General features: G+C 39.8%; 3 protein-coding genes across 8 annotated transcripts in view; 2 read left to right on the top strand and 1 right to left on the bottom strand.

Moving 5' to 3' along the window:
- dot1l (DOT1-like histone H3K79 methyltransferase) overlaps window positions 1–14,432 on the top strand; it is a 31,681-nt gene extending 17,249 nt beyond the window's left edge. For 2 of the 6 annotated variants that reach the window (XM_082137619.1, XM_082137618.1), the window contains 12 exons: window positions 43–168; window positions 769–1,220; window positions 1,294–1,402; window positions 1,483–1,629; window positions 1,725–1,797; window positions 2,215–2,774; window positions 2,865–3,070; window positions 3,166–3,230; window positions 4,397–5,008; window positions 6,612–7,631; window positions 7,758–7,819; window positions 8,071–8,179. In XM_082137619.1, the coding sequence (XP_081993745.1) occupies window positions 43–168; window positions 769–1,220; window positions 1,294–1,402; window positions 1,483–1,629; window positions 1,725–1,797; window positions 2,215–2,774; window positions 2,865–3,070; window positions 3,166–3,230; window positions 4,397–5,008; window positions 6,612–7,631; window positions 7,758–7,777 (3,390 nt within the window). In that variant the 3' untranslated portion in view covers window positions 7,778–7,819; window positions 8,071–8,179. Of the gene's footprint in view, window positions 1–42; window positions 169–768; window positions 1,221–1,293; window positions 1,403–1,482; window positions 1,630–1,724; window positions 1,798–2,214; window positions 2,775–2,864; window positions 3,071–3,165; window positions 3,231–4,396; window positions 5,009–6,611; window positions 7,632–7,757; window positions 7,820–8,070; window positions 9,153–9,730 lie in introns of those variants that run through there. The other 4 variants (XM_082137622.1, XM_082137620.1, XM_082137623.1 and 1 more) reach the window with 4 other exon arrangements.
- Window positions 14,433–15,628: 1,196 nt separating this feature from the next.
- amh (anti-Mullerian hormone) lies at window positions 15,629–21,149 on the top strand. Its single transcript, XM_082137625.1, has 7 exons — window positions 15,629–16,359; window positions 17,480–17,773; window positions 17,886–18,055; window positions 18,283–18,394; window positions 18,481–18,616; window positions 18,761–19,191; window positions 20,533–21,149. Exons 1-7 carry the CDS (start codon window positions 16,242–16,244, stop codon window positions 20,952–20,954), a joined length of 1,683 nt encoding a protein of 560 aa, XP_081993751.1. The 5' UTR covers window positions 15,629–16,241; the 3' UTR covers window positions 20,955–21,149.
- Window positions 21,011–23,119, bottom strand: LOC309475013 (uncharacterized protein). The gene is made up of 5 exons (XM_082137632.1): window positions 22,919–23,119; window positions 22,675–22,702; window positions 22,399–22,533; window positions 21,708–21,784; window positions 21,011–21,638 (listed from the first exon to the last, which is right to left on the bottom strand). The coding sequence occupies exons 1-5, from the start codon at window positions 23,027–23,029 to the stop codon at window positions 21,468–21,470; spliced, it is 522 nt and encodes a 173-aa protein (XP_081993758.1). The 5' UTR covers window positions 23,030–23,119; the 3' UTR covers window positions 21,011–21,467.
- Between the last annotated feature and the right edge of the window lie 63 nt (window positions 23,120–23,182).

Raw genomic sequence — 23,182 nt, 5'->3', positions numbered from 1 at the left:
AACTAAACTCCCATTGCGCATATGTTTGTGTGTGTTTGTCAGCTGAAGGCTCGGTGTGAGGAGCTCAAGCTAGATTGGGGGTCTCTGTGTTTGGAGACTCTGTTGAAAGAGAAAGCTGCATTACGAAGACAAATCTCAGAGAAACAGCGCCACTGTCTGGAGCTCCAGGTAACTCGCATGCACGTTTTATTCAGTCAGCTCAGAGCAAACAGGCCATTGCATATTTTAGTTTCACAAATGATGTGCGTTAGAGTTGAGGCATGCTGATACGTGGTGAAAGTTTGATTCTGGCCTGAAACATGCTGAAATCCCATTTTGGCCTTCCCAAACTTCCTGTTTCTCCACTATTTGTGTTTAATAAAGGCAGGTAAACCCTGCCGATACATGTGTCCGAGCTATGGCATGTTGATCCTTTATGCACATAAAGGGAATGCACACGCTCAGGCCTGCAACATGCCACAATCACATTTTCCCTCTCTGGATTCAAGAGACTTGAAGCACACTTAAGATTTTCCACAAAGCACATTAGAAAGTGACTCCGAATTGAATGTGAAAGACACAACAGAAATCAATAAAAATAATAAATAAATAAAAAATAAAAAACTGTAAATGTTATTTGGGTCAATTACTGACATTTTTTAAATGGTCTGACAGCAGCTTGTTTACAGAAGCCTGAACTAGCTCCTAAAGGGATATTTTTACCATGAGCATTATGGGTTGGCTCTGTCTGCGTTTATATCAACGGCTCCCCCTGGTGTTTCTTCGCAGATCAGCATTGTTGAACTAGAGAAGAGCCAGAGGCAGCAAGAGCTCCTGCAGCTCAAGTCGTCCTACAGCCCGTGTGAGGTGTCCCCCTACCGAAAGGCCCTCCCTTGCCCAGAGACCCGGCCCACACTGGATTCCGACACCCCCAGACTTACCCCACAACCCTCTGCGGGACTCAACGGCCTCAGTCCCGAGCTATCCATCAATGGCACGTCCTCGCCATGTTATGAGAGAGGCGGTGGAAGTGGAATGGGCAAAAATGAACTCCTCACCCGCTACCTGCCCATTTCCCCTGACCATGAAATTGTGCCACCCACCCCAGACTCGAGAACCAGGCAGCTAGGGCAACCCCTGCCCGACTACACCCGCTTTTCTCCAGCCAAGATCGCCCTCCGTAGGCACCTCAATCAAGATTCAGCTGCCAATCAATTTAGAGCCCTTAGCAACATCCACCGGTGAGTAATAATAACACGTTTAGTTGACTAAGTGCTTGTCGATTAGTCACTGATCCCTCACGGGTGTTTTCAGGGGCGACATTGTTGCTGTTTCATCTCCAACTCTGGGATTAAAACAGGCTTGCTCTTCACCCAGTTCATCTGATATTCAAATGACCACCACACCCAAGAGCACAGATAGGGTAACTAATGTGTATTTGTGTTTATGGAAACCCCTTTTTGAAAATGCAGCAAATGTTGAGCGTCTCTTTCCCAATTACAGGCCGATAAGGAAAAGAGCCCGGCTGCTCCCGGCGACACTATAACCAGTCTACCAATAAGCATCCCCCTCAGCACTGTGCATCCCAGTAAACTTCCTGTCAGCATCCCACTGGCCAGTGTGGTGCTGCCGAACCGTGCAGAAAGACTGGTACGTATCTATGTGGGCGGAAGCGATGATACACGATCTTGTGGATGTTTCTTGCCCACATTTCAGCATTAATTTAAGCTGTTTTCTTTTTCCAGAGGAGCACTCCTAGTCCAGTTTCAAATCCAGCTGGACAGAGTAATGGCAAGGCACCTCTCACGCCTACCTCAGGTACAGCTGCTTTGTTTTTTGTAACCAAGGCCTATTTGGTTAACACACATGCTTCAAAACATTGCACTAAAAATGTCTTGGTATGTTTTAAATTTAAAGTCAGCATGACATGGAAATTCACCCTATCTCTTTTATAAACTCATGATATTGTTCTTATTGTGAATTATTCGACACGACATACAAGTATGCAATGTGTGTTTGAGTCTGACTTGTGACCTTTCCTGATCCCATTTTCCCCATCATTTCCTGTGCTCTTTTCTCTCGTGATCAGCTAAATTGGCAAAATGGTCAAAGGTCTGCTTTTTTGGACCTCATAAACCAGATGTTCAGAAATAAGGTCTAATCTAACATCATCCTTCCATCCATGTAGGTGATTTACATTAGTTATCTTCTAAATCAAAATCTGTTTCCTCTTAGGGTACTCCTCCAGCTCAGGATTGGTTAATGGCTGTCATTCTGCCATGTTGACCGAGGACCAAGACTGTGACACCGCATCCCCTCCCCCTCACAGCACACCTATCATGGGGCTTCAGCCCCGCGGCTCTGGCCTCAGTCCTCCACTGGGCACCGGAGGTGTGCTGCAGTATGCCGATGGCCCACCGAGGCTTCCCCCCGAGGACGGCCATGACCGCCAGGGCCACGAATCCGACACAGAGCCCTTGGACAGCGAGGCTCGTCGCCGTATTTTTTTCTCCTCGTCCTCTTCTTCCTCCTCGTCTTCATCCTCCACTGGAGGCTCGAGGCTGCACCATGGGTCGGTAAAGCAGGGTCACCATCATCACAATAAGCACCATCACCACCACCACCATAATCATCACTCTCCAAGTTCTCATAGCCAAGAGGGGCGAAAGCGCGGCCGGCGGAAGCGCAGCTCCTCCGGGGTCATGCCTATGAGCGGCTCCCCCAAAAGAAGGGCGTTTCCGGGTCTGGGCTGCCCAAGCCATTCCTCTGGATCGCCGCTTAATATCAATTCTATGGTGAGTGGCCAAAAACAATGGCGGCTGTTAGTATTGCTCAAACTTACGATTGGCCTCAAATCGGATTCAAAGTATTCTTTCTTTTACCAGGTGAACAACATAAACCAGCCTTTGGAGATCTCCGCCATCTCTTCCCCGGAGCAATCAGGCCGAAGCCCATGCGGGCCAGATCTAGATCAGCCTCCTGTGCTCAAAAGAGAGCGTCCCCTGGAGCTCAACACAGGTCGCTATTCCTCCACCCCTAGTTCGGACGAAGAGGGCACCAATTACGCTCCAGACACCTCTAGTTCAAGCCGGTAATATATTTTTCCTTCCAAATCCAGTTCATTGGTCTTTAAACTTTGTGGAATATATGGTTTTCATTTAGTACCTTGATTGTTTTCTCTTTTAGAATTGAACGGAAAATTGCCACAATTTCCTTAGACCGAGATGGACCTATGAGAGATGTGGAAAGGGGTAAGTGGTAGGGCTGGGGGGTATATCGAGTTTGTACGATATATCGATATATTTTTTTTTAGAAACAATATGGAATGAGGCAATACCGTTTATTTCGATACAGTAGTTTGATACGAGCACACATGAAAAATAGCGGAGGACGCAGTGTAAGCTGCTGCAGTGAAAGTACATAGTACAATTTGTCCTAAACATGACACAAGCTTATATTAAGGGCTGCAAAATAACTGGTAAGATATAGTTAAGTTTAATGCAGCTTGCCCTGTCAGATGCTCTGACAGATACTGTTGCTGACTGACAGATAAACACTTGCGCTGTTTAATGCGTTTGAGATGTGGTGCTTTCCTCAGTGCTTAACTTACATTTCACAGGTATATTCTCCATCTGTAAATGTTAGAAAGTCAAACAAATATGTCCATTTCACTGTCAGGAGAGGACGAGCCCTCTGCAAGTGAATCTCCGCTAAAATTCTAGCTTCCGAACAGACGGAGCACAATAGAATAGTAGCGCAATAATTCTGACTAAAATATACATATTGCTAAAATATTTGTTGTTGGAGACAATAAATGTGCCTTTTTAAACCTACAAGTAAATATATTTTTATGAAAGTGACCATTATAATGAGGTAATCAAATGCAGGCTAATATAGGGTGAATTCAGGTTGATTGGGACACATTTTGCCATTTGAGGTGACTAGAAAAAAGTGTCCCAATCAACCTGAATTCACCAATTGGTTTGTGCTTTTGTTTTTATTTTCATTTTTATTTTAGCCTGAAAAGCAAAAGCATTATTTTTGTTTTTAGTTTGTAATGTTACAATGTTAGAATGTAATGTGATTTTTAACCACCTTTTTGTACATAAAATATTGCATAGCCTACATTAGATTCACTATATTTGTTTCCATATCCTTCAATATCAACATTGTTTGTAGGATATCATTGGGCAGGATGTGAAATAATTAGTTTTTTTAATAAATACAGATTTTCTTTATCCAAATAGAAAAACGTAGAAAGTACCGAGATATATCTTGTATATCGCCATTTAACAAAGAAATACAGAGTTATGATTTTTTTTACCATATCGTCCAGCTGTAGTAAGTGGCATGTGTTTTGGCTTACGGAAATTTCTGACTCCACTGTCTATTTGTAATGGAACGTGGCTTTTTACAGGCTCGCAGGGACGTAAATCAGGTGCCAGCAGCGTGAGCAGCGAGGTATCCTCTTCCTCCGGAGCCAGCAAGTGGAAATCCACCTTCTCCCCAATCTCTGACACCAAGCCAACTCCTTCGGACCTCCGCCAAGGTGGTTCGCCGTTCGGCATGGGGACATCCCAAGGGAGCACGGACTCTGACTCAGACCAGAAACCACAGAGGAGAGGGGAGCGGGAGCGGGAGCGTGAACGTGAGCCTTACGGGAACTCAAACCTCTTCCTCAGTCAGGATGGTGGCGGTCGCTCGGTCGTCAACACGTCGGAGCGGCCGCTGCAGAAACAGAAAGTGCGGGAGAGGGACCTGAAAAGTGGATTGGCCAGCCAGAACCTCTTTATATCTGCCGCGGCCAGTGGAGGTATCCTGAGTGGGAAAGTGGGTGGGACCGCTACCGTTTCCTCTGCATCCTCAGGGGCACCGTACTTTTCCCTGGGCGGTTCAGCTTCAGTTCTGCAGTCCTTTTTTGGAGCTCAGACGCCCGGACCAGCCACCAGCGGAGCCCCCCGGTTGGTCAACGGACATTCGGCGCTTGGCAGTTTCTCCAGCGCTGGTCTGGCAGGGGGCGCTGCAGGAGGTGAGTTGAAGACATCTGTCTCTCTTTCTGTTTTTGGGTGAAATTGAGTTTATGGTCAGAACAGTCCTTTTGGTTGTTGAGAAAAGGTAAGTTAAAGCCCAGTGCTGCCACCTTGCCTGGCTCTCCCACACTGCTTGCTGTGCAGACTGTGCAAAGGCTAAAGCTACACACCTAGAGGAAATGACAACAGGTTGTAATAAAGTGATGTCCTGGATATGTTTCACCCCAGTCAAAAGAGAAAAAAAAAAACTTTTTCCCCTGACAATGACACATTACCGTAATTACTCAAATTACTCATTACCGTAATGCAGGGGAGGAAATAAGTTTCAATTTATCATTATACTTAATGATGGTCATGAATCTTTAACAGTAATGAATATTATCCAATCTTTTTTCAAAAACATTTTATTAATTTGTCTTAGACTGCATTTTGAAATTGATTTATATTTATTTACATCACAGTAATACTCATTTTACTTTATACTGATTTATATTTATTTACATCACAGTAATACTCATTTTACTTTATACAGAGTTTTTTTAACTTTACACTAGGAAGGGGTTTATTTGTTTAAGGGGATCGTGAAGACGATTATAACTTAAAATATTTATATTTCAAATAAATATATAATAAATCATCTGACACTGAAGACTGGAGTAATAATGCTGAAAATTCAGCTTTTATCATAGGAAAAATATACATTCTAAAATATATTCAAATAGAAAAGTTATAAAAGTTGAAATGATATTTCATAATATTACTGTTTTATTGTAGATAACTTCTTTAACTTCTAAGGCGACTTCTTTCAAAAACATAAAATCTTATAGGCCCCAAACATTTTAAACAGTAGTGTATAATAATAATAAAAAAATCAACTATGATATCTTAGTTTTTTCTTTTGATTTTCCTGTGAAACATGTTCTTGACAGGTTTTATTGAGTGAATCCCACAAAGCTTTTAAAGCTTCCCACAATACCTTACAAAGCCAAATCCTTTATGGTGTAAACTGGTGATTTAGAGGCCTGTGAAAATATTCAGAGCCGTCAAGCTCTTTGTAGTTTGAGATTGGCGAGAAACTCCTCGACTCCTTGACATTTTCTCTGGGTGTTTGTCTTATTGCAGTTCTTGATTTTGGGTGTTGAGGCATTTCACTCTGTACCAGCACCTCGCATTCCATGAAAATGAAATTAGTCACATGATCAGTGAGACAGGAGTTGTGAATGGAGATTTATTTACCCTTACATACATCTATACATACAGTGGGAAGAACAAATATTTGATACACTGCCGATTTTGCAGGTTTTCCTACTTGCAAAGCATGTAGAGGTCTGTAATTTTTTTCATAGGTGCACTTCAACTGTGAGAGACGGAATCTAAAACAAAAATCCAGAAAATCACATTGTATGATTTTTAAATAATTAATTTTATTGCATGACATAAGTATTTGATCACCTACCAACCAGTAAGAATTCCGGCTCTCACAGACCTGTTAGTTTTTCTTTAAGAAGCCCTCCTGTTCTCCACTCATTACCTGTATTAACTGCACCTGTTTGAACTCGTTACCTGTATAAAAGACAACTGTCCACACTCTCAATCAAACAGACTCCAACCTCTCCACAATGGCCAAGACCAGAGAGCTGTGTAAGGACATCAGGGATAAAATTGTGGACCTGCACAAGGCTGGGATGGGCTACAGGACAATAGGCAAGCAGCTTGGTGAGAAGGCAACAACTGTTGGCGCAATTATTAGAAAATGGAAGAAGTTCAAGATGACGGTCAATCTCCCTCGGTCTGGGGCACCATGCAAGATCTCACCTCGTGGGGCATCAATGATCATGAGGAAGGTGAGGGATAAGCCTAGAACTACACGGCAGGACCTGGTCAATGACCTGAAGAGAGCTGGGACCACAGTCTCAAAGAAAACCATTAGTAACACACTACGCCGTCATGGATTAAAATCCTGCAGCGCACGCAAGGTCCCCCTGCTCAAGCCAGCGCATGTCCAGGCCCGTCTGAAGTTTGCCAATGACCATCTGGATGATCCAGAGGAGGAATGGGAGAAGGTCATGTGGTCTGATGAGACAAAAATAGAGCTTTTTGGTCTAAACTCCACTCGCCGTGTTTGGAGGAAGAAAAAGGATGAGTACAACCCCAAAAACACCATCCCAACCGTGAAGCATGAAGGTGGAAACATCATTCTTTGGGGATGCTTTTCTGCAAAGGGAACAGGACGACTGCACCGTATTGAGGGGAGGATGGATGGGGCCATGTATCGTGAGATCTTGGCCAACAACCTCCTTCCCTCAGTAAGAGCATTGAAGATGGGTCGTGGCTGGGTCTTCCAGCATGACGACAACCCGAAACACACAGCCAGGGCAACTAAGGAGTGGCTCCGTAAGAAGCATCTCAAGGTCCTGGAGTTGCCTAGCCAGTCTCCAGACCTGAACCCAATAGAAAATCTTTGGAGGGAGCTGAAAGTCCGTATTGCCCAGCGAAACCCCCGAAACCTGAAGCATCTGGAGAAGGTCTGTATGGAGGAGTGGGCCAAAATCCCTGCTGCAGTGTGTGCAAACCTGGTCAAGAACTACAGGAAACGTATGATCTCTGTAATTGCAAACAAAGGTTTCAAAACTTAAACCAAATATTAAGTTCTGCTTTTCTGATGTATCAAATACTTATGTCATGCAATAAAATGCAAATTAATTACTTAAAAATCATACAATGTGATTTTCTGGATTTTTGTTTTAGATTCCGTCACTCACAGTTGAAGAGTACCTATGATAAAAAAATTACAGACTTCTACATACTTTGTAAGTTGGAAAACCTTCAAAATCGGCAGTGTATCAAATACTTGTTGATATATATAAAATGATCAAATTAATTCATTGTAAACTGTTTATGATTTAATTGGTTTGAGGTGATGATGGTACATCAGCGCAGTGCCTCGTTGCTTTATGTGCTTGTTTGTTGGATTGGCTTGCTGCTGTGCACAATCTGGCTGAGCCCCCATTTTCTGTCTCTCTCTGTCTTTTGCTCCCCTCTCTGTGATGTATGTCTGCAGGGATTTTTCACCATATGGTGCCTTCAGTCTCCTCACAGCAGTCTGGGGCCAATCTGCCGGGCCCCGGGGCCCTCAGTTCCCAGCAGAGGCATCTGGACACGAACCCCAAACCAGGGGCCTCGTTCTTGGCCTCTGGCCCCTCGCAGCACAGCCGCACACAGACAGTCCTTCACACGCCCACCCTCGCCCTTCCTCCGCCCCCTCCCCTCCTGAACGCGTCCTCCGCCGTCCCTCCCCAACCTTCCTCCCCGCGTTCCTCAAGGCCGCAGTCGTCCCTCCCCGCCTCCACCTCCTCCCCATCTCTGGCCACCTCATCCGCTTCAGTCACCTCCGCTTCCTCCCGGCCCTTCACTGTGCACTATCCCCCACATCTGCCGCCTCCGCACCCCCCCGGCAGCACTGGTTCAGGCGGGGCCGGGGTCTCCTGGAGGACTCTGGGTCTGCAGGCTTCTTACACGGCCTCGCAGATCCCCGGCAATCGCCCCAGATAGGACACGTCCGGGGGTGGGGGAGGGGGGTTGAGATTGAAAGAGACTCTAACTAGACGGATACAGGGAAGCTACTGCATTCTGCCAGCTATATTATTATGAGTCTGAACAAGGTATGTGTGTGTTAGCATGGAAATGGGCAACACGCTTTGCTGCTTTTCATTCTTTTCTTTCATTAGTATTTTTTTTATTTTTTTTGGCAGCTGCATTTCCTGCGAGTTCTTTTGGTTTCAGAAACCAGCAGTTATAGAATATTAATGTCAGAATTGTCCATTTTGTTATGTCTATAGAAAATGTCATTACATGCTCAGGGCTCAACAATGAGATACTCGGAGTGATTTCTACTATACTAGCCCCACAAATATTATTTTATTTTACGTAGTAGCAATGAACAAATCACATTAGTAACCCTATTTTTGTAAGTGTTTGAAAAATATGTATTATTTTTTCATTCAATGTTTTTCCCTTCTCCTAAAAGGAAGTTTAAAATGACTGATTTATTCAATTAAATAATAGCTGGAAATATAATAGATATAATGTAAGTCTGTGACAATTTTATAAAATTTTTTGCTAAATGATTATAATTGCTTATGCAAAACATACAAATATAAAAGGTATATAAAATATATATATATATATATATATATATATATATATATCAGTATTAAAAAGATATATAAATTATATCACAGTATAAATATAATTAAATAATATAAATACTTCAATCATAATTAATATAAATACACTTATTATTTAATATCATATATATATATATATATATATATATATATATATATATATATAAAATATGAATCAATTCATTTATAAAAACCTTTTATATTTGTATATGAATCTATAAAATAAATCAAATCATAATCATCCAGCAAAAAGTTTATAAAAGAACACAATTATTTTTGTTATATGTAAATGTATTTCTATTATAATTACTGTGAATATACACACACACACTGAACATAATTTTCAGCCCATTGTAAATGTTTACAAGCAAGTTGCTCCTACACAATAATAAAAAAAATAACCCTGATGTGTAAAAAATCGCAATCCAAATGCATAAGTTTGCCAGGCATATAAATTGTTGAGCCCTGATGTTCATGATATATCTGTCCACACACCATGTGTAATTCCTGGATTTTACCCCCGACTGGTTACAGGTAACTGAAGAAATCTACCTCAACCCAACATAACCTATGCAATGGACAGGTGTGGACCAATGGGCTCGACTCACTCACCGGTGCTCGAACATTTTCTAAAGCCGCCACTGTAAAACTGGCATGGGTATCAGAACTTATCACAGGTGCAGCTTAACACACACACACACACACACACACACACACACACACACACACACACACACACACACACACACACACACACACACACACACACACACACACACACACACACACACACACACACACACACACACACACACACACACACACACCCCCAATGCCCCTGAATCATATTCACATTTACACTTGCACCATGTTGGGCTGATGCTAACAGACAGTCATTTATCAATAATTGTGAGTTTAACATGGCTTTGCTTGATGGGTGGCTAAATTCGCAGCCATCTCCTGATGAATTTATACTCGATGACACAGGAAGTGTTTTAAATGTCAGGAATTTCAGTTAGTCCGCTCGCAATGGGCCCTACAGAAAAAAAAATTTACTTGTGAATCTCTATAACCTTGCTGCTTTATCAATGAAAAGAAATGTGGCTTTTATGATTGATAAAATCCTATTCTAGTGGACTCCATGAAGCCTCCAGGACCAGATACAATTCCCATGCTGGGATTTCACCTTTTAAAGCCTGAGCTTGTGCTATAGTCACTATTTTAGAAAGTTTAGTAACTTTTTTTTTTTTGACCAATAATCTGTTCTATAGCATAATATCCTCATATATGTATTGGGTATTTTAATCTCTTCATTTGAGTTGTTTGCCACACAAGGTAAATAATAGGAAACCACAAGCTCCGACTGTAAAAGAGTGAATCTCCAAGTGATATTTTACCCCGAAAAGAAGAAAATGAAATTATATATTGCACAAGTATTAGAACCTCAAAGATTTTTTTATCTTGTTTATTTCTTAATAAATTCTTACCAATTCAAATTATATTAGAGTAATATTACAAGCTGAAATAAATATTCAAATAATAATAGAATATAAAGCTAAATATATTTTGCATGGCAACTATAACATTTGTTTGCATCACAGTTTTGGGATTTGAGGGGGATTATCATCCCTACAAAAATTGTCTTAAAATAGACTTAAATTTCTAATTCTTATTCATGTTTTTTGTTTTTTTGGGGTATAATATGACCATGTTCTTGATGGGCTTCATGAGATACACTGATAATAAAAAATAATTGAATTGTTATTTTTACACTGGATAATACTTTACCTGTGGAGCTATTAATGACATATTATGACTGCATGTCATTTTTTAATTCTAAAATTTGCGAGCTTTTATTAATCAAAAATAAAAAAAAACTTTCATTTTACACGCATATAAAATAAACCGTAACATAAATAAAGCAAACAATTGCACCTTCCCAGGAAAACACGATTAAAACACAATCTGCAGGGAGAGAAGCCGTTAGAGCCACAGAATGAGCGAATGCCTGTAAGGATCTTATTGAATCACTACGTTAACCGTTTGGTTTAGGGCCCTGTTGTAATACGCAAGCTTCCACGTTCCTAACAGTTACTGCTGAACCTTTAATACAATGCACATATTTTGTTCAATCGGGGGCGCGGCGTCTTACACGGTACAGGCTTATTCAGGTGAATCTGGTGCTGAACCGTTTTCTTGACCGATTTCGTAGGGGTTTTCTTTCGGATTACAAAATCCGATGTTGTCGTGGTGCTCTCCGCAATCTGGAAAACCAGCACACGCTCGTAGATACAAACAAACAAACACACACACACACACACACTGATTAAAAGATGTGCACACACTGGGAAAATACAAGATCACAAAACGACAACAACTACTGGGGAACTTCAACTCATCCTTTTGTTTTTCTTTGTGTATTGTTTTTTTTTCTTGTACTGTGAATGGTAGTCTCTCTCAGACTGTATAATTGTGTATATAATTTGGGTTATTTATCATTTTAATTTTCTGTCTTTTTTGTTATTTTTTTTTTGGTGTGTGATTGCTCTTTTGTTTCAGAGCAGAGCACAACATGTGCAAAGTGTGTATGTACTTGACTCGCAGTCTAAAAAGACATGGTGCTACAATCTGTACAACTTTAGACTGCTTATTTATATTAAGATCATCAACAACAAAAAAAAAGAAATTAATAAAGATTTTGGTGCTTCTTTTAACACAGGGATGTTTTCAAGCCTTGTGGCGTTTTTTTTTTCCTATGTTTATAATGTAATCATATTATTTGGCGCCCAGCACGAAGCAACCCTTGCTTGTTTGGATCAGTGCTGTTTTTATATAGAAGAAACACCTTTTCGTCTTAATTTACCTTAAAGAAGCATGAAAGTACATTGCAGAACTTTATAGGATGATTTTTTTTTTAAGGTATTTACTTCAATGGTGCTCCAAAATCGGCCTGTGTGACAGGTAGTGAATGCTTTGAATTGTACGTTTGGCAAACTGGTGCCAGCTGGCGTATAGTTCCTTAAGATTTTTATTTCTCGTAAGGATAAAGTGTGCTAAGCCTATTTGCCTACCGTCTTGGCCCGTGTGGCTTGGTGCCGTTTCTTAAAATCATCGTTTTCTTCACAATGTAAAACAAACAGCTTCATCTTACACAAACTTGGCGCTGCTGTTCACACGGATGTCAAATAGACCAATTATGCCCGTACCAAAACCTACAATCCACTATCAAAGCCTGTCCTAGAGTGCATTGCATTGTGTAACCTAGAATTTGAGCCTATTACGTATCGTGGTGATGTGAAGTTGTTCTGATGTGACTGGTTGTAGAGATCGCTAGTGTTTTTGTCAGTGGGCTAGTACTAGTGGTCGACCGATATGGGTTTTCCAATTACTTTTGGAATAATTAATAGCATATCTAGAGAATAGATTGGCCAGTAGCAGATTTAATGGCATATATTAAACATTTGGAGAATTAAATGGATGCTTCAGACAAAAATTAACATTCTGTTGTCCTTCATGTTGTTCCAAACCTCTAGGACTTGATTTCTTCTGCAGAACACACAAAAAAAAAAGATATTTTGAAAAATGCAGAAAACCATTTTGTCCATACTGTGAAAGTCAATGGGGTCCAAAATTTGGACCCCATTGACTTTCATTGTGTGGACGAAATTTTGGAGATTTCCGCCTGCCCGATAAATCGGTCTATCACTAGCTATTTCAGCGTTGTCAAAATAGTCATTGGCGTGCAACATCGTCAACTTGAAGACAAAGCAGGAGTTGACTTCCTCATTGTTTTGCGTCCTTATTTCTTTTTATCGTGTGTTTTGTTGCTCAAGTATGTGCTCAAGGAAAAATCAACCTCACCTAAGCTTTAGTCAGAATGCTGTTTAATAGATTATGGTGTATAATAATATTAAAAAAAATTGTGTAAGTGGTCTCTCTGTCCAATTAACATGAGGACGTTTTATTGAAATAGGATATTGACCATTAAATGAATTAATTGTTACCAGCACTGAGGGTATTTTTTTTGTTGTAATTAAGTCAATGTTAATGTTACCTGTTTTATTGGCCAATTTGTGTTTTGATATCTTTGCGACTGTTTATCAATGATGGTTTTATTATGATTTCATAATCCTGAGCATTTGGATACTCTTCAGAACAGTATGATGGTGCTCTCCTACACTTTAAACAAGGAAAATGCAGCTATGAAATTCATGCACCTTACATTGTGAGGGGTAAACATTTAATAAACGTCAATGAAAGCTTTGCTTTGTGACGTCTCATTTGAACTCTTTTGTCTATTGTCCAGATGCTGTCTCCTGTTAGGGTGGAAATTAAGCTCTTCTTGAAATCGATGTTAAGCTATTTAAAAGGATAACAGATCGTAATTCTTGATGTTGCTTTTTCTCAGGTACGTGTTTAAGGTTGTGCGTTGCAAAAGGCAACTCAAGTCCTTTCGCATGTTATAAATAGATTTACAAATATGTTTTGACTATGTAAATTTAGATGTCTAAGTATGTAAATTCATATAGGTTGGTCTAGTGTCTCAGGAACATCAGTTCTGGCTTTAATAGTTTTGCATATTCAAAGGGAATGTTGAAAATATTGGCTAGCTGACAGATATAAATGAAAATGAATTTGCTTTACTGCATATTACCTGTGATTATAACATTTTTAATACGCCATCTCAAAGGTCGTAATTTGCCCTTTTTAAGTTATTAGAATTAATTTGAAAGATATGCATTCCTATTTTCAATGAATCACATTCTTGTTTTTTCATTGTTCAACAGAAATATCACAGGATAATTGTGTAACAATTGCAAACTCTTGCGGTGTCAGATTTGTGTTGGTGCTTTTAATCAAAAAGAATTTAGTTAAGGTTTTAAATCTCAGCTTTTTGTTAATAAAGTGTTTCTAATAAAAGCTTGGTTTGATAATTTTTTTTTTTTCATTGCCTTACTTGCATAATGTACAAAGATTAATGTCCAGCTGGCAAAGGTAATTTAGCAATAAAACAATCACAACCCAATTTAAAAAATAATCAGGCAATGCAAGTGACCTTTGTGAAGGTGATCATTTATTAATGTCCTTTCTGTGGCTGCATATTCTATGTGGGCCTGCTGATAGGTAAAGATGATACTTGTTGAACATAATTTGATAAGAATGCAATGGTGTTGATATACAATGAAGATTGCTGAAATCCTGTGCAACATCAAATAAAAAATACAAAATAAATGTACCTTGTGTTCTATTGTGTTCTTGCAAAACAGACCTAAAATAGACTTGAGAAATATTTATACAGCCTGTGTGTATGTAATAAGAAATCACTTGCAAATCGATGTATCAGTATATAATCATAAATTCCAGCTTTTAAAATACAAAAGTGTTTGAGTTCTGTAAAAACGCATCACACATAATACAAAAACCAGAGTACGGTTGTAAGCATTTATACTTTTAAGTACCCTTTGTACTTTCATCAAGAATTCCAGATATGGTAAACTATCTAGCAATTCGTCCTCTGTGATTTGTCCCTGTTCTCAGCCATTCTTTTGGCTAAAAGATACCTGCTTTATCTCTTGGGACTGGTCAAACATCCATCACACCAGCACTAGAGGGACCTTGAAAGTCTGGAAAACATGTGCAGCTGTGCGTCTTCCAGAGATCAGAGCTAGGAGTAACAAAAGGACTATTGTAGCTGTTCCTTTGACAATCTGTAATTTACCCAAATTAATCTTTAGCACTTTTTAATTTAAGAGCCTTTTGCCTTTAATGTCAGAACACATAGATATGGAAATATAGGAGCATTGGGAAATGGTACAAGCCTAGGTTCAAAAGCACATGCACTACCCACTGCAAAAGAACGATCCATGAATAAGGTGCAGTGAATTCAGTGGGACCATGTTAGCAATAAGAGAGCTAAACCATCATGTCTGGATGGTAACCCACGTTTTGCAGAAAGTTGTGCAACTTTTAAGCCAATGGGAATCTCTCGAGAGTTTTGCAGTACAAAGTTTATCATGTAGACATAACTGTGCCCTGGTTCCTTGTTTAAGTTTATGGATCCATTCCTTGCAGGATTTAAACCTACACCCTTTTTGGTTGCAAGCCCAGATATGCCCTAGACATTTAATCAAGTCAAGAACAAAATATAGTTCCTCCAGATCTGAGGTGCGCAATACAAGACAACTTACAATGGGGGTAACAAAAATGTGCCCAAAGTCACTCTGGGAAGTCTTAAAGGGATACTCCACTTTTTTTGGAAATAGGCTCATTTTACAACTCCCCCAGAGTTAAACTGTTGAGTCTTACCGTTTTCGAATCCATTCAGCCGATCTCCGGGTCTGGCGGTACCACTTTTAGCATAGCTTAGCATAGATCATTGAATCGGACAGGACCATTAACATCTCTCTCAAAAAAATTACCAAAGAGTTTCGATATTTTTCCGTCGGTCTTAGTACACGATGTAACTACAGAAGTGTCAAGTTTTAAATAGGAAAAATATCGAAACTCTTTGGTCATTTTTTTGAGAGAGATGCTAATGGTCCTGTCCGATTCAATGATCTATGCTAAGCTATGCTAAAAGTGGTACCGCCGGACCCGGAGATCGGCTGAATGGATTCGAAAACGGTGAAACTCAACTGTTTAACTCTGGGGGAGTTGTAAAATGAGCCTATTTCCCAAAAAAGTGGAGTATCCCTTTAACTGTGTCCCTTGGGAATGAAATAAGAATTTAAGAATATAACTTTGTTGCAATTTGGATCAAACTGTTATCCGCTACTACAGCTAGGGTCTACACAGTATTTCATTGTCTGGATGAGTTCCTCCTCCATCTTATCAAAGCTCAAAGGCATGTGATGTCCATTCAATATCCCCTGAAATTCACACGTTGACTCGCATGCTTTGAATACCCAGTGTTACTCCAAGGACGCGATTTCTTGGCTGGCTGGCTGGTTTCAGGAGAGCAGGAGGAGGTGCGTATAAAACACATCCCTGCTGCTGACCCACCCCAAAACAAGTGTTGGATTTCTCTGTGAATGAATGAGAGAAGATGCTTTTCCAGGCAAGATTTTGGCTGATGATGTTGCTGACTGTGGCGACTGGGTCATATGGTTCCACAGTGGGAAACAAAGAGCAGGACAACAGCCAGAAAGTCACTCCGCTATCAGGTCAGTCCCTTCCATATGTCCCGTACCTGTGTCTCAGGGTGCATTAATGGAATTGTTTAGCATTTTCTCTCAGATCAATGAACTTGCTCAAGTAATAGCTTGTACCTTCAATGTTGTTTTGATAGTAGTTTGATGTTTTCTTGATTATATATTTTTGGACTTCCCTGAAGTGGTTGCAGGGGTGTAGGAATCATTTGACAAATTTGAGGAACACATAAAGGCAAGGGTGTCCAGTCCTGCTCCGAGAGGGCATAGTTTAGATCCGAAACACTCGCCTGGAAGTTTCTAGTGATCATAAAGAAATCGCGTCCTTGGAGTAAGCTTTGATAAGATGGAGGAGTATGGCAAGCCGTTTTAGCTTAAATTGTACCCAGCGTTACTCGTCGTAATTGCGTAATTTTTACTAGTAAGAATTAAATTTGAGAGCTCTACAATTCAATTCTTACTAGTAGCAATTACAATTAGAGAGCTCTACAAATAAATTTTTACTAGTCATATGTCTCCATTGACTTCCATTCATTTTTAATTTCAGAGCTCTACAATTGAATTGTTACTAGTAAGAATGCAATTACAGAGCTCTCTAATAAAAATTTTACTAGTAAAAAAACGAATTAAAGATATGTATAATTGAAGAGCTCAGTAATTGAATAAAAGAGCTCTGCAATTGCATTCTTACTATAGTAACAACTGAATTAGAGAGCTCTCTAATTGGAATTCTTACTAGTAACAATTCAATTGTAGAGCTCCGTAATTAAAAATGAATGGAAGTCAATGGAGACATATTACTAGTAAAAATTAATTTGTAGAGCTCTCTAATTGTAATTGTTACTAGTAAGAATTGAATTAGAGAGCTTTGTAATTGTAATTCTTACAAGTAATAATTGAATAAGAGAGCTCTCTAATTGTAATTGCTACTAGTAAGAATTGAATTGTAGAGCTCTCTAATTGAATTCTTACTAGTAAAAATGCAATTACGACGAGTAACGCTGGGTACAATTTAAGCTAAAACGGCTTGCCATACTGCAGGAGTGGGATTGGGTTACTTAACTCTCCAAACAGGGAAGGATAACTTTAGGTGACACTTTTTCTGCCCGTCAATGGTTGTCTAATTGACCAACAGGATTGAATGGAGATCAGCGAGAAGTCAGAGATATGGCATGTGCCAGTGAACAGCCAATTGGCCCTACTGCCCAGTCAACACAAGCCACCGAAGATGTGTCAAGTGAGCAACAAGCTCACAGTCATGCCATAGATGACTTCCTGTCAGCCCTGAACGGAGAGAGTGAACAGGGCAGGATTAACTTCCAGCACTTTGGAATATGTTCGCCCGGAGCACCAGGTTTGCAGGTTTCACGTCTAGTTCAGAATGTGCAACAAAACCGAAATGGCCTCAAGGGTGTACATGCAACTAAAGGTAAATACATTTTTCTTTGATCCATACATTTGATTTCCAGCTAAACCCTTGTTTTACTTGGATGTTTGTCCAGTTGACACCATTAATTGAGTTGTGGTTAATGTTTTAATAGATGTGTGGGATGCTGAGCAGGAGGGAGAGATGACTTTAACCCTCACATTCCCAAGACATGCCCCACCGACCAACCCGGCTTCCGTGACACTCCTGTTTAATGTCGATCCCATTAAAGGAGACGGTTTGAGAGTGACATTCAAGAGTCATTCCATCCAACCTAATACACAGGTCAACCTCATGATAATGATTTTTATATTTCTGACACTTTATTGACAATGATGGTAGATGGAAAGGGGGCAGCAGGTCTTGGACATGTTGCGAGCCAGATTTTTAACTCACATTGCTGGCATGAGCATCAAAGCTCAATATGTCAAATTAGGGTGCGCTAACCACTTGTGACTCCAAGCATATTTTAAGTTGCCATGATGTGTTTTCTCGGGTTATTTGACTTTCAGATGGTTTGCATTTCTGAGGCCACACGTTTCCTGATTCTTACGGGAGGACACAGTCATGCCCACGTTCACCTTAAGCTGAGTGTAACAGTTGAGGCATGGAAGGATGAAAGCGGTGAGACCAATTTTTCATATCAAAAACAGACTACTCAAATGAATCCTTTCACACAGCCCATTTGAACTCTTTCCGTTACATTTTAGGCTCGAAACCCAGTGTGTCTGAGATTCAGGAAGTGTTGATGAGAAAGGTGGATGGCAGCAGTACTACAATGAGGCCGATCTTACTTTTCCTCTCGGACCGTGATAAGCAAAGTACACCTCATTTAAAATATCACGGGTAAATAATTCACTTGCTAAAATTTTTTACTACTCTGTTTAATCCTGCATTATGCGATTAGATAACCAACTATATATGCGGCACAGTATTCAGTAAGCTAATATTCCATTCAGAACATTGCCAATGTTTCATTGTTTTCCCTAGAATTCCACTGGATGTGAGACCCCCATCCAGAACTTTTCTTTTCCTTTGCGAGCTGCAGAAGTTCTTGAGCGACGTCCTTCATCAGAAAGAGGGACCCACACCTCAGGATGATGCAAATGCATTCTTTTTGGATACACTGCATTCCCTTCCACCTCTCAGCCTTGGAGTGTCGTCCACAGAGTCCCTCCTATCAGGACTGGTGAACTCCTCCATGCCGACTGTATTTGTCTTCCCCCAGAGGCAGCAAGGCCTGCAAACTCACCGAGTGGAGGTGACCCTAGATTCTCCTCTGCTGTCTGTGCTCAGAATGAGACTGGATGAAGCCATGGCTCAGGTCAGACAGCAGGAAGCGGGGCAAAAGGTGATTGACAGGCTCCAGAAACTGAGTGAACTAAGTGCCGTTTCTCCAGGCGGAGAGGACGATGAAGCAGGTGAGCATTACATTTTTTTCATATACACTAATGGTCAAAATTTAGAATGGACTCTTTAAGAGACAAAATAAATAAATAATCATAGTTATTCCAAACATTTGACCTGTAGTATGTTACTAAGGCTGGGTGATGCAGCTAAGAAATCAACGATATTCTTTTGAAATGGGTAGCACAAATATTTTTATCTGACAATCCGTAACTTCAACCAAACAGGCATCAGGGCCAATTAGATTTGATGTAATGAGAAATAAGAAAAAAAGAAAGAAAAAAAATCCAGTTTTTTACTAATTGAACTCACAGAAAATTGTTTTCATTTAAATGCACCAATACAACCATATTTACCTACATATTTTACTCTTTTTTTTATTTCGAGTCAATTTACCAAAGCGAACAGATTGAACTGATTCATAATGAATAAGTCTTGCCAACTTTAAATCAGAAATGCTATGAAAACATCTCTGACTTAAAGGAACACTCCACCGTTTTTTGAAATAGGGCTTATTCACCTTCTTTCCCACATTTAGATAGGTGGGCAAATGCATTTTTGTCTCAGTGCATGCATTGTTTTAGTTTGACAGGGTTGGCGCTAGCTTAGCTTAGCATAATGAATGGAATCCTTTGTTGCCAGCTAGCATGTCCTGAGTAAAAGTGATATAAAAAAAAAAAAAAAACCACCTGATTACTTCTTGTGGCCTGCGTATTCACAACAAGTACAAATAGCGATGCAGATTAACACTAGGCGATTTCCTATGCAGATTTTGACTTGGGACTATATTAGGGGGAAGCACAGGCGAAACACTGCTACTTGGGCGCAGAGATATCACGCCCAAGTAGCAGTGCTTCGCCTGTGCTTCCCCCTAATATAGTCCTTAATATATAAGTCAATATCTGCCTAGGAAATCGCCTAGTGTTAATCTGCATCGCTATTTGTACTTGTTGTGAATACGCAGGCCACAAGAAGTAATTAGGTAGGTTTTTTTTTTTATATATATCACTTTTATTCAGGACATGCTAGCTGGCAACAAAGGATTCCATTCATTATGCTAAGCTAAGCTCACGCCGACCCTGTCAAACTAAAACAATGCATGCACTGAGACAAAAATGCATTTGCCCACCTATCTAAATGTGGGAAAGAAGGTGAATAAGCCCTATTTCAAAAAACGGTGGAGTGTTCCTTTAAATCTCTCATACTCGAGAATTTCGAGACAATGATACATCTTGAAACTAGTGTTTTAACGGAAACTAATTGCTAATGAATATAAAAAATATCACCCAGCCCTATATGTTACCATTGAATTGCATCTAAAATATTATGATTCATTCACTATGATTTATTTATAGTCACTAAGGACCACAAAGAAGCCCAGTACCGGTCTGTTCTGCTGCTGAAGGCCCTGCAGACGGTACTCAGCACCTGGGAGGCGGAAAGAGCCCAGAGGGCAGCCAGAGCGGACGAGGACAGCCCATCAACGCCCAGTCAGTGTCGGCTTCAGAGCTTAACCGTGTCCTTGAGGAAGTTCTTTCTTGAGCCCTCCCAGGCCAACATCAACAACTGCGAAGGAGTGTGTGGTTTCCCACTGAACAACGCCAACAACCACGCCGTCCTCCTTAACAGCCACATCCAGAGCGGCCATCCTGTCAATCGCTCTCTCTGCTGCGTACCAGTGGACTATGACGACCTGTGTGTGATCGAGCTGGAGAGCGAGGGCACCAACATCTCCTTCAAAACCAACGTGGTGGCGACCAAGTGTGAATGTCGCTGACGGCCTTACTTGCTCTTTGAAATGCATTTATGTATGCATATATTGCAATATATGAATAAAATCTCATACATCTGCATTTATTTTTGCCTGTAAATACACAATAAAGCTCTCAGTTTTACAAAATGACCTGGTACATGTGTAAACGTGCAACATAAACTGTCATTTGAAGTGTAAATTAGGTCATTAGAGGGAAAATGTAGATATTCAATGATATAAACAACCACTTCTAGCTGTATGAAATAATTAGATGCCCTGTTAACAGGTTTGCATCACTGCTGAGCTTATGAAAAATCTGGTTGCTTGAATGAAGTAAATATTTATAAAGCTTTTCTCTGTGTCAATTATATGTATAGTGAATGTAAATGTATTCACTATGACTTCTTATATTGGAAAATGCTCTCAAAATGTTACAGGTGGTTTTAGATTTATACAAACCACATTTCAGATGAAGGTTATATATTCATTTTCTATACATATATTTCATCCAAATCCCAATTTTTGGGATATTACAGACTATTCCCTTCCCTTGAGTAGTCCTTTAGCCATTTCCTTGTTACGGATCTTCCGTGGTCCGACCTTCTCTCCATCCAGTCTTGTTCTTGCTGCTCTTTTCTTTCTAAACTCTTCAAGTTCATCCTCAGATCTCCAGTTCCAAAACGCAAAGGTGTACCACCATGAATCAGGCTACGGCAAAAATAGGCAAAATTTAGAAACTATGAACTAAGTGAAAACAGTTCAAGACATGAGCCTTACCTCTGCTGTCAGATCACCGGCCTGAAGCTCTGATCCAGGTTCATCTTCTGTCACTTCAAAGTATGGCTCTATTGTCTCTGTTACACATTAAAACACCATAAACACTTGTTATGATTGGTAAGTTGTGACAGTTTGGGGATACTAAGATTTTAATGTTTTTGAAAGAAATCTTATACTTATCAAGTCTACATATATTTGACCAATAATACAGTAATATTGTGAACCTTTCTATTTTAATTTATTTATTCCTGATGACAAAGCTGTAATTTCAACATTTTAGCACATGATCCTCAAGAAATCATTATAATATGCTGATTTTTATTATTATCAATGTTGAAAACACCTTTCGTGTGGAAACCGTGGTACATTTTTTTCAGGCTTCTTTTAAGAATAGGAAATTCAAAAGAACAATAAATCTTTTTTTAACGTTAAAAATGTATTTCCTGTCACTTTTGATCAATGTTGCTATATAAAAGTATCAACTGACCCCAAACCTTTGAACGATAGTAAGTATAGCCGTGAAACTAGCAGAATAATGTACAGTAAATCGTTAATTATGACAAAAACAAACCTCTTCAGGATGATACAAGACATTTTATTTATTTTCCACTGTTTTTTTCCCGATAATAATTGACCAGCTATATTTACATGCACACATAAACAACCGCATGACTCACATTCAAGAATTTACCTTGAACTATCTCAACCCCAGAGTTGACCATCACGATGACCATGGCCACTAATATGCAGCGGTTCAGAGTGATGCCTTTCCATGGATTTTGCACCTTACTCAAGGATTCCACAGGAAATATGCGCCGATATTTCACTGTCGAATGGAGATGGTTGAGTAACTCAGAAATGAAGTGCTACTCTTACACAGTGAGTAAGACTGACATTCAAAAATCAAATCGTGCATATATTTTTTACAATCCCAACAGAGACCCCACTGCGGGTTAGGGATACATACTTGCTCTGATTATCCTTTCTGGATGTTTCTGTGGAGTTGAAGATTAGAAAGTTTGTCACAAAACGTTTTACATATCTTACTCTTACATTTAAAACTATTTAAACTTCTGTTATTGACACAGAAGTTTAGGCCAGAAAGTAGGCCTATAAAACTATGACTGATATGAGTGCAAATAAGTCAGAGAAAAAAAACAATCAAAACAACAGCATTAGTGATAGTTTGCAGTTAAACGCGCAGTTCTTACCAGGCAAAGCACGAGTACATGCAAAAACTGAGGTGTCTCAAGTTCTTCCGAGCCCTGATGGACAGGCACAGCTGAGACTTCATTATAAAATACAAGCATGTGATTTTGCATGACCTATTTGCAATCTTGAATTGAATGTTGGTATTATTTATGCTCATATACATACAACACAAACGACTTCAAAAAACTATTTTGTTGAGATTATGTTGAACATTATACATATTTTTAGTTAATAATTCAGTCAGTTATATATTCATTATAATG

This window comes from Leuciscus leuciscus (genome assembly GCF_965113295.1).
Source record: "Leuciscus leuciscus genome assembly, chromosome: 15".
NCBI lineage: Eukaryota > Metazoa > Chordata > Actinopteri > Cypriniformes > Leuciscidae > Leuciscus > Leuciscus leuciscus.
Note: the sequence above shows the minus strand (reverse complement) of the source record. Positions and strands in the feature narration are given on the sequence as shown.

What these genes read in the sequence shown, in the direction of transcription:
- amh (XM_082137625.1), top strand. Translation starts at nt 16,242, where the DNA reads ATGCTTTTCCAGGCAAGATTTTGGCTGATGATGTTGCTGACTGTGGCG. An exon ending in CCATCCAACCTAATACACAG is followed by an intron (nt 18,056 to 18,282) that starts GTCAACCTCATG and finishes TTTGACTTTCAG; the next exon opens with ATGGTTTGCATTTCTGAGGC. An exon ending in GGCATGGAAGGATGAAAGCG is followed by an intron (nt 18,395 to 18,480) that starts GTGAGACCAATT and finishes GTTACATTTTAG; the next exon opens with GCTCGAAACCCAGTGTGTCT.
- LOC309475013 (XM_082137632.1), bottom strand. Translation starts at nt 23,029, where the DNA reads ATGCAAAATCACATGCTTGTATTTTATAATGAAGTCTCAGCTGTGCCT. An exon ending in ATGTACTCGTGCTTTGCCTG is followed by an intron (nt 22,703 to 22,918) that starts GTAAGAACTGCG and finishes TCAACTCCACAG; the next exon opens with AAACATCCAGAAAGGATAAT. An exon ending in AGAAAGGATAATCAGAGCAA is followed by an intron (nt 22,534 to 22,674) that starts GTATGTATCCCT and finishes TCCATTCGACAG; the next exon opens with TGAAATATCGGCGCATATTT.